This window comes from Oncorhynchus mykiss, chromosome 28 (assembly GCF_013265735.2).
Source record: "Oncorhynchus mykiss isolate Arlee chromosome 28, USDA_OmykA_1.1, whole genome shotgun sequence".
Classification (NCBI taxonomy): Eukaryota; Metazoa; Chordata; class Actinopteri; order Salmoniformes; family Salmonidae; genus Oncorhynchus; species Oncorhynchus mykiss.
The window spans coordinates 9,217,701-9,231,501 of record NC_048592.1 but is presented as its reverse complement, the minus strand read 5'-3'; the positions used below and the strand labels follow the sequence as shown (position 1 = coordinate 9,231,501).

At 44.7% G+C, this 13,801-nt stretch overlaps 1 protein-coding gene across 3 annotated transcripts; it reads right to left on the bottom strand.

Moving 5' to 3' along the window:
- Positions 1–3,504: 3,504 nt before the first annotated feature.
- Positions 3,505–12,025, bottom strand: LOC110508153 (ETS-related transcription factor Elf-1). 3 transcript variants are annotated; one of them, XM_036966958.1, is made up of 8 exons: positions 11,886–12,025; positions 10,160–10,765; positions 9,451–9,571; positions 7,291–7,401; positions 6,836–6,988; positions 6,581–6,649; positions 5,796–5,988; positions 3,505–5,684 (listed from the first exon to the last, which is right to left on the bottom strand). In XM_036966958.1, exons 2-8 carry the CDS (start codon positions 10,229–10,231, stop codon positions 5,042–5,044), a joined length of 1,362 nt encoding a protein of 453 aa, XP_036822853.1. In that variant the 5' UTR covers positions 10,232–10,765; positions 11,886–12,025; the 3' UTR covers positions 3,505–5,041. The 3 variants fall into 3 exon arrangements, with proteins under 3 accessions (XP_036822853.1, XP_036822854.1, XP_036822855.1); XM_036966959.1 differs by lacking the exon at positions 11,886–12,025 and adding an exon at positions 10,890–11,064; XM_036966960.1 differs by lacking the exons at positions 9,451–9,571; positions 10,160–10,765; positions 11,886–12,025 and adding an exon at positions 8,021–8,234.
- Between the last annotated feature and the right edge of the window lie 1,776 nt (positions 12,026–13,801).

Here is a 13,801-nt window from a genome sequence, read left to right as displayed (position 1 = left end):
TTGTTCTTCTTCTTCGGCATTATGGCGTTCACACATTTTGTTTGTGCATGCCGCCACCTATTGTGCGGTAGTGTGTAAGTCAATCACGTTACATTTTCTGATACAAACATAAAAAAGGAAAGTGAAAAAGGAAAAGAAAAACGAACCCTACACCTAATACACCACTATTTCATAAAGATACAAATCACCATCCTATTCCTCCTATATTATTTAAAAAATACATATATTTTATTTTTACACATCACTGACAATCTGAAATGGTCCACACACACAGACAGTGTGGTGAAGTAGACGCTTGTCAGTACAGTATGTAGGCACAAGTAGGCACAACAAATGTGGCTTGGCCCCTAAGACCCTCAGAAACCTTTACAGATGCACAATTGAGAGCATCCTGTCGGGATGTATCACCACCTGGTACGGCAACTGCACCGCCTGCAAACACAGGGCCATCCAGAGGGTGGAAGGGTCTGCCCAACGCATCACCAGGGCACAATGCCTGCCCCCCAGGACACCTATAGCACAGATGTCACAAGAAGGCCAAAAAGATCATCAAGGACATCAACCACCCGAGCCACTGCTTGTTCACCCCACTATCATCCAGAAGGCGAAGTCAGTGCAGGTGCATCAAAGCAGGGACAGAGAGACTGAAAAACAGCTTCTATCTCAAGACCATCAGACTGTTAAATAGCCATCACTAGCCAAGTACCACCCAGCTACTCAACCCTGCACCTTAGAGGCTGCTGCCCTATGTACATAGACATGAAATCACTGGCCACTATAATAATGGAGCACTAGTCACTTGAATAAGGTTTACATACTGCTTTACTCATCTCATATGTATATATTGTATTCTATATTATATATTATATTATATTTATATTATTATTATTATGTATTTCAGTCAATTCCACTATGACATTGCACGTCCTAATATTTATATATTTCTTAATTCCATTCATTTACTTTTAGATTTGTGTATTGTTGTGAATGATTAGATACTGCTGCACTGCTGGAGCTAGGAAAACAAGCATTTCGCTTCACCCGCAATAACATCTTCTAAATAAACTCAGCAAAAAAGAAATGTCCTCTCACTGTCAACTGCGCTTATTTTCAGCAAACTTAACGTATGTAAATATTTATATGAACATAACAAGATTCAACAACTGAGACATAAACTGAACAAGTTCCACAGACATGTGACCAACAGAAATGGAATAATGTGTCCCTGAACAAAGGGGGGGTCAAGATCAAAAGTAACAGTAAGTATCTGGTGTGGCCACCAGCTGCATTAAGTACTGCAGTGCATCTCCTCCTCATGGACTGCACCTGATTTGCCAGTTCTTGCTGTGCGATGTTACCTCACTCTTCCACCAAGGCACCTGCAAGTTCCTGGACATTTCTGGGGGGAATGGCCCTAGCCCTCACCCTCCAATCCGACAGGTCCCAGACATGCTCAATGGGATTGAGATCTGGGCTCTTCGCTGGCCATGGCAAAACACTGACATTCCTGTCTTGCAGGAAATCACGCACAGAACAAGGAGTGTGGCTGGTGGCACTGTCATGCTGGTCATGTCTTGATGAGTCTGCAGGAAGGGTACCACATGAGGGAGGAGGTCTTCCCTGTAACGCACAGCGTTGAGACTGCCTGCAAACAAGCACAGGCTGATGATGCTGTGACACACCGCCCCAGATCATGACGGACCCTCCACCTCCAAATTGATCCCATTCCAGAGTACAGGCCTCAGTGTAAAGCTCATTTCTTCGACGATAAACGCAAATCTGACCATCACCCCTGGTGAGACAAAACCGCGACTTGTCAGCGAAGAGCACTTTCTGCCAGTCTTGTCTGGTCCAGCGACGGTAGGTTTGTGCCCATAGGCGACGTTGCCGGTGATGTTTGGTGAGGACCTGCCTTACAACAGGCCTACAAGCCCTCAGTCCAGCCTCTCTCGGCCAATTGCAGACGGTCTGAGCACCGATGGAGGGATTGTGCATTCATGGTGTAACTCGGGCAGTTGTTGATGCCATCCTGTACTTGTCCCACAGGTATGATGTTCGGATGTACCGATCCTGTGCAGGTGTTGTTACACGTGGTCTGCCACTGCGAGGATGATCAGCTGTCCATCCTGTCTCCCTGTAGCGTTGTCTTAGGCATCTCACAGTACTGACATTGCAATTTATTGCCCTGGCCACATCTGCAGTCCTCATGCCTCCTTGCAGCATGCCTAAGGCACATTCACACAGATGAGCAGGGACCCTGGGCATCTTTCTTTTGGTGTTTTTCAGAGTCAGTAGAAAGGCCTCTTTAGTGTCCTAAGTTTTCATAACTGTGACCTTAATTGCCTACCATCTGTAAGTTGTTAGTGTCTTAACGACCGTTCCACAGGTGCATCTTCAATAATTGTTTATGGTTCATTGAACAAGCATGGGAAACAGTGTTTAAACCCTTTACAATGAAGATCTGTGAAATTATCTTTGAAAGACAAGGTCTTGAAAAAGGGACATTTCTTTTTTTGCTGAATTTATGTGTATGTGACTAAAACTATTTGATTTGATTTTGACCCTAACTGATCCCTTTTGTTCAACACACCTTGTAACTCTGCAGTAAAACCTCGTACACCCAAGTGCTTCTCTGCAACTGCCACCACATCTATTTTCTGTCCCGGCACCCCAATGTGGTGGTGGTTGAACCATCTTCCCCCTGAAGATAGGACGGCAGAGTCGCTGCCCAGCTTCCCCCTGAAGATAGGACGGCAGAGTCGCTAAATGACTCAAATCTAAATTGACATTCAATTTCTGCGGTACAGTTTATAACCATGGCAATGAATGCTAACAAGTTAACCTTACTGAAGCACAAATTCATAATATTTGCGTAGGCCTACTCCTTACACCTGACCCATCGTCCTCTACTCTCTTCTCTGCCTCAGCACACGACACCTTCTGTTCTACTCTGACCCTGGCAACCTGAACCTGTCTCTCGCACTGGGCACTTCTGATCCCCAGCATCATGGGCACCCCCACAATTGACACACAATGTTTTTTTCCACCTATACTACACAGTCCCTTGTCATCCTGCACACTTCTCACATCTCAGAACCTCCCTCCAACAAACTGCAGCAACATGACTATGAGCTTGGCATCGGAAACGCCGTAGTGGGTTCAGCACAAACGCTCTCGCTGGATAACATGATTATCAGGTAAAGACTCTGCTTCAAAACGCAAAAGGACAATGTCTTCCCAGTTTCACCATGCTCGCGTCGCACCAAACGGTAGGCGTCACAGACACAGGGATTTTGTGCGGGTGAGGAACATTTAAGGTTTGCCAAAAAACTACCAGGATTCATTTCAAATTATAACTTTTATTTCATGAAAACAATAATTCATTTTTTAAAATCTACTACTTCTGTATAATAAATTGCATGAAAACATCAGAATGAACATCAATAAATTGATTGATAGTATAAAAGCCTGGTACAGCATTTCCACAATGACAAGTTTCTTCACACAATATAACAAATATATCAAAGCCTTCCAGCTAAAGCAGAGTAGCACAAGGCAATATTATCAAAGGAAAAGAAAAAAAACAGCTTTTTATCAGGAGCCAAGGTCTTATGGCTTTGCAAGGCATATTAGATAGAGGATCCTCGTAGGAACAGCAAAACTAACCATAGATCAGTCTAGGCCAACATCATCTTACCTCTTTACAGACTGAGTTAGAACGTTTGGGAACTGGGACCATGTATACTGTGTGCAGAAATAAAAAACGCATACAAACCTGAGACAACTGACAGAAAAACATCAAATATACACACACACACACAAACAACAAAAAACCAAGGCATATACGGTCCAAGAAGGCACAGTCATCGCTACTACAGCATATCATGAATTCATATCTGGAATGCTAACGGTACTGTCTATCAGAAGGGCACTGGGTAGAAGTTGCCCACAGGGGCAAATCTAGGATCAGTTTACCATCTCCAAATAATAACCAGAGAACACCACAAAACTGACTTTAGATCAGTGTCGATAGAACATTACCGACTCCGGCAGAAGTACTTTCACTCTCTCCAAAAAAAAAACAAGCCGGAGAGAAGTTATCAGGCAGGTTATCAACATTAATACGTCTTCATCTCAAAGCCAACAGTACTGCTGAAGAAATTACACAGAAAACCCCTTTTGATTTAGATTTGCATTATTTCCGGAAAACGTGAACGTAAAGCCTGTGGCCGTTACTGGAAAGTTAACCGTCATAACAATCTCTATGGAATGTACCCCCCCCCGGAACAGCTCAGCTACGACACGTTTACCACAAGCACCGATGGTGTGTCTTCTACTGTTGTGAGTGACAGTGTGAAGTGTGTGTTGAAGATCATCAAGTGTCACAGACATAAAACAATGTTTTAGGCGCAATATGCAGTAGCTCGCGGGCTACAGACCAAGGCCGTCTTTCGTGAAAGCTGGAACAGAATTGTTTGAGGATTTTAGGCACTTTGGTAGGCGAGAGTAAGAGCGGGGACAAATAAATGGCTTGTGAAGAGCTAACATTCGTGCAAAGCTTTGATCATGGCAGAGGAAAGAAAATAGAGAGGGTACAAAAGCAGTGTGCAAGCTCCCGTGCATACAGTGAAGCTGAAGTGCAAACAGAGAGAGAAGCGCGGGATGTTGTGCAGAGTGGCTGTCGATTCCAGTGCTCGTCTATCGTCTTTGGTGGAGAATTCGAATGGCCACCATGTTGGTACCAAGAGTTGAAAGACAATGACACTCTACTTAGAATGCCTATTAGAATGTGATCGTCATGGAGTGCTTGGCGCCAACATGGAAGACAATTTGGTTAACTCTCTGTGAAAAATGGCTCTGGTGCATAAGGGAATGTAAGAGACAAAGACCATACAGATCTGTCACATCTGTAAAATATATCAAATTCACATCACATCTGTCCATCATCGTTCTCAGTTCCTTTTCGATCACTGTCCCCTATAGTTGTCTTGACTATGAGGAGATGACAGCGACCGACACTGATCAGATGTCTCGGGGCATCCTACTCCCTGGTCAGTCCTGAGTCGGGGTCCTCCTCTGTCTTAACCTCCAGCTTCCCCTGCTTGACAGGGCAGGTCACGGGCTGTAACTGCAGAGTCACTATCTGACTGGTGGTCTGTTCTGCAGTAGCAGCCTGTCTCTCACACATACTCCCCAGCAGCTGAGCGGTTCTGAAGACCGACCCGTGCTGACCGGGCTGCAGAGACTGAACGTTCTGCAGGGTGCGCAGCATCTCAGCTGAGACTATAGGCAGGTGCTGCTGCTGGATCAGACTGCCTCCCAGTGGTCGAAGAACTGTTCTGCGCTGGGCTAGGGATCGGGACTCGGATTTTGGGCCGGGTTGGTGCCACTGGGCTGTTGCCGGACTACAGCTGCTCTGTCTGGACCTTTGGTAACCTGGTCTAGAGGAGGGGGGAAGAGGAGGGAAAGAATGCTCGTAGGACGCTAAATCGTCCAGGGATTGGTCGCTGGAGGGCGGACTTTCCTCTGGGTCATCTGGAACGTCTCCATCGTCCTCATGATTGCCTTGGTCCTCCTGGTCTTCATCACCACTGATGAAGACCATGTCCTTGGGCAGGGAAGCAAACTGGTACACCAGCCTCTGGCCCTCCACCTTGTTCAGGATCCCACGCTGGTAGTAGTACCTGTTAGAGACAGAGAGAGGTCAGCTTTGATACACACCAGCAGGACCACAGATAGAAAGTTAAGTTTTGTTAAAATGAATAATAATAATATGTAAGTTAACTACAGCGTACCTGAGAGCTCGGCCCATGGTCTCATAGTTCATGTCTGGTTTGTTCTTGTGTTTGCCCCAGAGTCGGGCCACAGCCTTAGAGTTGACCAGCTTAAAGATCCCTGCATGCCGATTGGTCCATTTGATGTAGCGGGGGCAGGCCTGTCGGTCTTGAAGAAGCTCAATCAGGAACTGCCACAGATACAGAGTGTTACCTGAAACACAGGCAAATGAGAGGTGAGATTGAGTGTTCTGGTGTGTGTATATATGTGTATGTGTGTATGTGTGTGTGTGTGTGTGTGTGTATGTATGTATGTATGTATGTATGTATGTATGTGTGTGTGTGTATGTATGTGTGTGTGTGTGTGTATGTATGTATGTATGTGTGTGTGTGTGTGTATGTGTGTGTATGTATGTATGTATGTATGTATATGTGTGTATGTATGTATGTATGTATATGTGTGTATGTATGTATGTATGTATATGTGTGTATGTGTGTATGTATGTATGTATGTATGTATGTATATGTGTGTGTGTATGTGTATGTATATGTGTGTGTATGTATGTGTGTATGTGTGTATATGTACAATGCCTTGCGAAAGTATTCGGTCCGCTTGAACTTTGCGACCTTTTGCCACATTTCAGGCTTCAAACATAAAGATATAAAACTGTATTTTTTTGTGAAGAATCAACAACAAGTGGGACACAATCATGAAGTGGAACGACATTTATTGGATATTTCAAACTTTTTTAACAAATCAAAAACTGAAAAATTGGGCGTATGTATGTATGTATGTATGTGTGTACCTTTGCTGTATTTTCCCCTCTTGAATGTGATGTCCGGTGTGGGAGATTCAGGCCTTTTGGATTTCTTACCTGAAACACATAAGAGTTTTTATTTTACTGTGACAATGACAGTAGTCCATAAAAAGAAATGTGAGAAAGCACAAAATAAGTAATATTGTCAGAACTGATGAGCAGACATATGTGCTAAGGTTATGATTACAATTTATAGTTTGAAAACATGGCCAGATAATGACATAAGTCAAATTACAGTCTGACCTCTCTTCTTCGGTTGCTCGGCAACAGTCTCCCTCTGCAGCGTGACCCACTGCGGCTGGCCCAGAGCTCCCACAATGTCCTCTACTGACACCATCAACTGGTGGGTAACGGGCGATGTGATGACATCATCCAGGGAGGGAACGTACAGCTGGGCTAGAGGGGAGGAGACCAACACACACTGTTAGGGCTCAGAGCGTAATGAATGGGTCTACAAGGAGACCATTAGATTACATGATGTCAATATCTGCTCCAAATCAGTGCAGAAATATGGATGTTTGTTTGCCCTAGACAAGAAACATGGTGACGGTAGTCAACAAGCTAAATGTTCAGCGACATCTGAGAATTTCACGCAAAGACCGAGTCAAGACAAGTTACTCACTGAGCTGCTAGCTAAGACTAGCTGTCTGTGTCTGTGTGTGTGTGTGTGTGTGTGTGTGTGTGTGTCTCTCTCTCACTGTAGTGCTGTTGGTCCAGAGAGAGGGATTCGGGAGAGTCCATGTTGAGGAGAGTCTCAGCTGCCACCAATGTTTCCATGGTTTCCTCATCTCCACTCTCACTGCCCTCCACTGGATAGAGAGAGAGGGGGGGGGGGGGTTAAAGGGAAGAGATGGAGAGAGACGAGGGGAGCTCAATATCGAGAGAAACGGTGTGATGCCTCAGCATGACCTAATGGCTCTGTCTGTAGGCACACCCCTAGTAATGGGACAGCGGGAATAAACAAGGCGGCTAGCTAACTACTTCATCTGCGTTTCCCAAACTCAGTCCACGGGACCCAAAGGGTTGCACGTTTTGTTTTTCTGCCCCAACACTGCACAGCGGATAAAAATGGTCCAAGCGTGATGATTAGTTGATTATTTGAATCAGCTGTGTAGTGCTAGGGCAAAAATGTGCACAGAGTTTTTGGAAACCGTGTCCTACACTGTTAGTAAGCCCATCTTTCTTCCACAACGACAGTCTAACTGTATATTCGCAAGCTGGCAAATCCTAGCTTTAACAGAGATGATGCTAAGGTTGCAACATGCCACGGTAAACGATTGACAGTGAGCTATCTAAAAGTAGAAAATAAAAAAGAAGCTAACGTTGTTAGTTGCTAAATTAGGTCGTTCAAAGTTAGGTTAGCTAACTAGCTAGACAGTTACAGGAGTAGACAAGTAAAGTTACAAAACCAATTTGCCACAAACTTACTTGCATAGACTAAGATCCTCGCTACTCAATAATTACTTCCATGAACTGTTTCACTGCAGAGAGCCACATGACTATCAACTTTACCAAAACTACAGCAGCCACAAGAAGAAGTGTTTTGTTTCACTTCCTGGATTTGAGAACTCCTCTGATTGGGCCAAATGCGATGGCCATAGTACGCATGTGCACAGACAGTTTACAGTCCCCTCATCAACACGAGCAGAGACAGCTAGCTAGAGTATTTATTTAAGCTTTGTTAGAAACAAGGATCGGACCCTTTCACGCTCTCCAATTTTCGACTAAAATGACATCCAAATCGAACTGCCTGTAGCTCAGAACCTGAAGCAAGGATATGCATATTCTTGATACCATTGGAAAATAAACACTTTGAAATTTGTGGAAATGTGAAATTAATTTAGGAGAATATAACACATTACATCTGGTAAAAGATAATACAAAGAAAAAAAACAGTTTTCTCCAGTTTTTTTTTACCATCATCTTTGAAATGCAAGAGAAAGGCCATCATCATTTAGATTTTGGCCACTAGAAGGCAACAGTGTATGTGCAAAGTTTAAGACTGATCCAATGAACCATTGTATGTCTGTTCAAAATGTTGAATCAAGACTGCCCAAATGTGCCTAACTGGTTAATTAAAACATTTTCAAGTTCATAATTGTGCACTCTCCTCAAACAATAGCATGTTATTCTTTCACTGTAATAAATCAAATCAAATAGCTACTGTAAATTGGACATTGCAAGAATTAACAAGAATTTAAGCTTTCTGCCCATATCAGATATGTCTATATCCTGGGAAATGTTCTTGTTACAACCTCATGTTAATCACATTAGCCTAAGTTAGCTCAACCATCCCACGGGGGGGACACAGATCCAGTAGAGGTTTTAAGTTAGGTTAAACTATATTGATTTGAAACTGCTCTGTTGTTAAATTTGAGTAGTGATACTGTACATGTGCCACAATCACAGCAACTAGCTTCATAGCGATCTCTTTGTAGTGTGGTAGCTAAACTATCTACCATAGCTAGCTAGCTAACTGGCTAACCACCTTCCATACATCACACTGAATGTACTGACTGTACGATGTCTTCATCAGCTATTTATTTTTGCCCAGCACTGGTACTTATGTGCATATTACCCTCCTGTTTTACACTGACAGTTTCTCTCAGGAGCTGAATGAAGCCGTGGAGCCTAAACCCACATCCTAAAAAACGCCAGACCCCTTACCCTAAACACTAACCGCCAACATCTTACCTGAACATAGGCCTCCTAAAGTACTACAAAACAACGTTAAGTCCTCTGTGCCTGTTTCTGTCTCTGCGGGTGCTGTTGATGATGCCAAGAAAGCCCAGCAGCTCAATCCCAGCCCTTCCCTTTCCCTTCATGAGAGCAGGGAAAGTGTGTGCATGTGTTGTTACCTGTTGTTAGCAGGTGGTCGTCTGTGTGTGTCTGCTCACAGGCCAGGCCTGAGTAGGAGAGCAGGTGGGAGTGTGGGACCTGCTCCACTATCACCGCAGGTGAGGCCAAGTGCTCATCCAGCTGCAACACAGAGGGACAAATGATCTGTCATTCCCTTTAATTCCGTTCTAATTCATTCTATCCAACGCTTTAGGGGCATATAAATTCAGATATTTTCAAAGTGTTTGATATTGTAAATCAATTCAGGGGTATTGGGTACGGCTACCAGAAACTCAGTTCAAGGGAAAGTGTACTAACATCTGTGCCTTAAGGTTCCAACCTCTAGGCAGATGTTGTAGTACACAGACATACAGTGAAACGAGACTAGATGTTATGGTGATAGAGAAATGTAAGTGAGCAGACTACTTTCGCTGTTATTTTTTTTTAAATAGCTCAGTGTGTTCCTAATGGACAGTGGTGTGGGATGCTTCAATAACTACGGCTGACGTCATCATCGTGTCATGCCTGGCTACCGTTTGTCTCGACTCTACCACTGTGTTCAATACAGCTCGTCTGCACTTTGATACTTGATTCCCCAAGTGGTTCTACATTGACGCGCGATTCCAGAGGAGGCGCTGATGCTTTATCTGTTGGCGTGCGCACACACACACACACACACACACACACACACACGCACACACGCATGCACACACACACAGTCGCTCCCACCTGTAGTCCGTTATTCACGCGGTCGCTGGCATACTCAAAGATGAGTTCCGTCTGCTGCAGCATGGCAGACATCCCAGGAGACTCTGATGGCAGCTCTACGATGTCTTCATCCTAGCATTCCACGTTAGACGTCCAAACAGTTTCACACCCTCTACGTTTTTAGGTCCCAGAGCACCGGATATGAGTTAGAAGTGTCAAATCACAGGTTCTGTGTTTCATAAGTTCCAGAGCAGAGTAAGTTGTATACAAAGCTTCCTCCCCCCCTTGTCCTTTTCTGTGTCCGTGGTCTTTCACAGGTCCTTCTGAGGATGAGTGACTTTCAACCGCATGGCTGAATAACAGCACAGTGACTAAACTGGCTAAATTAAATAGCCGGCTAGCTAACCAGTTGCTCACCCCAGCGCAGTGGCTAGACCTCTCAGAAGAGTGAGTGTTGGCTTGGCTTTGCTACTTGGCAAAATTGTCGAGATAAAATCCTGCAGGCCTCCTCAGTAGACGGTCCTCAGATGAAGTGCTGAACAAGAGCATAGTTACTTGTTTTCTCTTCTTCACGGTTTCTATTTTCGATGAGGAAGTGTAGGCCGCCAACGGTCCTGTGGTCGTAACCTGCGAAAAGGGAACAGAGACAGAGGGGTGGGGGTATATAAATAACATTAGAGAAGGTTCTTCAGGGCATGATAACTCTACATGTACTCTACATGTACCACACTCTTTCGGATCAAACACACACCTTGAGCAAAGTGCAGACAATGAACAGGATCACATGATCAGGGCTCTCTAAACTCTGCTGGTAGAACAACAGTCTGTTTGGAAGACCCAGGGCAAAAACAATGTCTGCCAAGCTGAGCCAAGGCCTCTTACAACCAGCAACTATTTATATACCTTCCTCTTATCACGTTCTTTATTCTGTTCTGCTCTCTCTCTCTCTCTCTCTCTCTCTCCTTTCTTATCTCCCCTTCCAAAGAAGCCAAACCAGCAACAGGAAAGAAGCTTCCGGAGTGAGTCATGAGTGTGTGTTATATGAGTGTACTGTATGTGTGGAAGGGAGGTAGGGGAGGCAAAAACGAGCAGCTGTGTCTGCTCAGAGGTCCTAATGCTCAGGTCGCACAATGGGCATCTGCGTTAGGGTGTGTCTGTGTCGTGTGTCTGTGAAAGGAAACTCCTCATTTCAAGATATAGTGTTTTTCCTCTGGTTCGGTATGCCAGGAATGTGTTTGGAATAGCTGCTATGAGAGATAAGCACAGAACTAACAGACAGACACACAGGGTTAGATTACTACAGGGAGAAGGGTGGGGGAATCACAAAAGGGGCTAGATAATGATTGACTGTGTATTTGATGTGTGTTTCATCTCGTTAGGATTTCTTCCACATCTTCACACATATGGGATTAGTTGTTAAACAACAAACAAGTTTGACAAACCTACATCTGACAAATTGACATCTTCGTCCTACATCATTAGGTTACATATACTTGGTCTGTTGTTCCACAGAAATGTGCTTATACAACCATCATCACTGTCTCTGAAAGACACAACCCCCAACCATAACCCAGCCCTGGCCTGTCCTCTCTGCATTCACGCCAGGCATTGTCCATGATGTCAGTTAGATAGGAGCACACACACACATTCCTGTATGCCTCTGGTTTCTTTCTGACTCTCCTCCACTCACTCACCTCCCTATTTGTTCACTCACTCAGTCACCCATTTTCTCCACTCGTTTACTCACCTGTCCTCTTCTCTTCAGGCAGTTACTGACTGCTGTTAGCACTAGAAAATCCTGTTTCTGATGTTGCTGGTCTACCATGTCCCCTTGCTCCCTCCTTCTCTCTTTCTCCCTCCCTCCCTCTCTCTCTCTCTCTCTCTCTCTCTCTCTCTCAGGTGTCAGGTTGCAGCTCGGTGACAGGCACCATGACGACAGTTGTTATGCTACACACCTGCGTTTACCTGATCTCCTCCCACTCTACCCTTAACCCTTTAGAGAAAGAGAGAGAGGAGACTTCCCTAGAGAGACAAAGAGCTGCTCGCAGGGCAGACATGCATGCTGTAGTCATATGCCTATGCATTTTGAATGCCAATATGTTTTCACATGAGACTTCTGGGAATGCCAAACAGAAAATGTCTCCATTTGCTGTTCTGTTTTGCTTGTGTTCAGCAGATATTGTTGTGATATGTGTTGTTGCTTGCATAGCATAGGGTATAATGTGATACTTGACACTTGTGGCAGCACTGTTCACAATGGAGAGGAAAGCCTGTTGGTAGTCTGTTGGTAGTCAAGACTGTTCAACCCCCTCCTCCATACTGCCCAATGTGGGTTTCCTGTTCTAAGCTGACAGCATGTGCGTGTATGTGCATGACGGCTAAGAGAGCAAGATGCAACTGAGGCTGTTATCGCACAGGAAGCACAACCCTTTCTGTGGGCTCCACTTCCTCCTGAGAGAAAGGGAGGGAGCGGAGGAGGCCTATTATAACGCGGGAAAGGCTGTCACCACGGAGACCAATGTTCCGTTGTACGTCTGCCAGACTGCCATCTTGTATTATGCTGGTTTAGAATGTTGGGTTACCGGTAACGTTTCTCCATGTTTTCTGTTTCTCTCTGTATGTCCCAATATTGTTAAATGGCTCCTGCACTTGTCCCCCCCACATACACACACACACACACACACAATGGTGACAAAAGGAGGTTTTTCAGACCTTTTGGGACATGACACAGTCCATCCCAAGGTTCCTCTATTACACACATGTCTGTGTCTGTGGCTTCAGTCATATCAGAGCCTGTGATGTCGCTGCCAGGCCCTTAGGGACAGTGATACGCTTCATAACACACTCAATGCCCTGTGTGTGTGTGTGTGTGTGTGTGTGTGTGTGTGTGTGTGTGTGTGTGTGTGTGTGTGTGTGTGTGTGTGTGTGTGTGTGTGTGTATAAAGAAAGCACATTGTGAACTAGGCCAGGCAGATAGAGGAACAGGGAAAGAAGCTGATAAGCTTCCTCTTTTGCCCCAGGTGACCAAGCCTAGCCAATCTAACATGGATAAATTATGGGGAGACTCTGAATAACATTACATGTTTTGATGAGCAACAAATTTTAAAGGGATACTTTGCGATTTTGGCAATGAGGGCCTTTATCTACTTCTGAGTGGAAGACCTGAGTGGCGCAGCTGTCTAAGGCACTGCATCTCAGTGCAAGAGGCTTCACTACAGTCCCTGGTTCAAAACCAGGCTATATTACATCTGGCTGTGATTGGGAGTCCCATAGGGCGGCGCACAATTGGCCCAGCATCGTCCGGGGTAGGCTGTCATTGTAAAAAATGATTTGTTCTTAACTGACTTTCCTAGTAAATAAAGGTTAAATTCAAAAATAAATTCCCCAGAGCCAGGTGAAGTCATAGATATAATTTTTATGTCTCTGCGTGCAGTTTGATGGAAGTTGCTAACTAGCGCAAGCGCAATGACTGAAAGTCAATGGGTATATGCTAGCAGATACACATAGACTTCCAGTCATTGAAGTCTATGGGTACATGCTAGCATGTTAGCAGAGACCCATAGACTTCCAGTCATTGCGCTAATGCTAGTTAGCATTGGCTCGCAAAACCACCTCTAACTTACTTCATACTGGACACAGAGACTTAAAAATCTGATTTCAGCT

What these genes read in the sequence shown, in the direction of transcription:
- LOC110508153 (XM_036966958.1), bottom strand. Translation starts at nt 10,231, where the DNA reads ATGTCTGCCATGCTGCAGCAGACGGAACTCATCTTTGAGTATGCCAGC. An exon ending in GCGTGAATAACGGACTACAG is followed by an intron (nt 9,572 to 10,159) that starts GTGGGAGCGACT and finishes TCTGTGTTGCAG; the next exon opens with CTGGATGAGCACTTGGCCTC. An exon ending in TCTGGACCAACAGCACTACA is followed by an intron (nt 6,989 to 7,290) that starts GTGAGAGAGAGA and finishes CCTCCCCTCTAG; the next exon opens with CCCAGCTGTACGTTCCCTCC.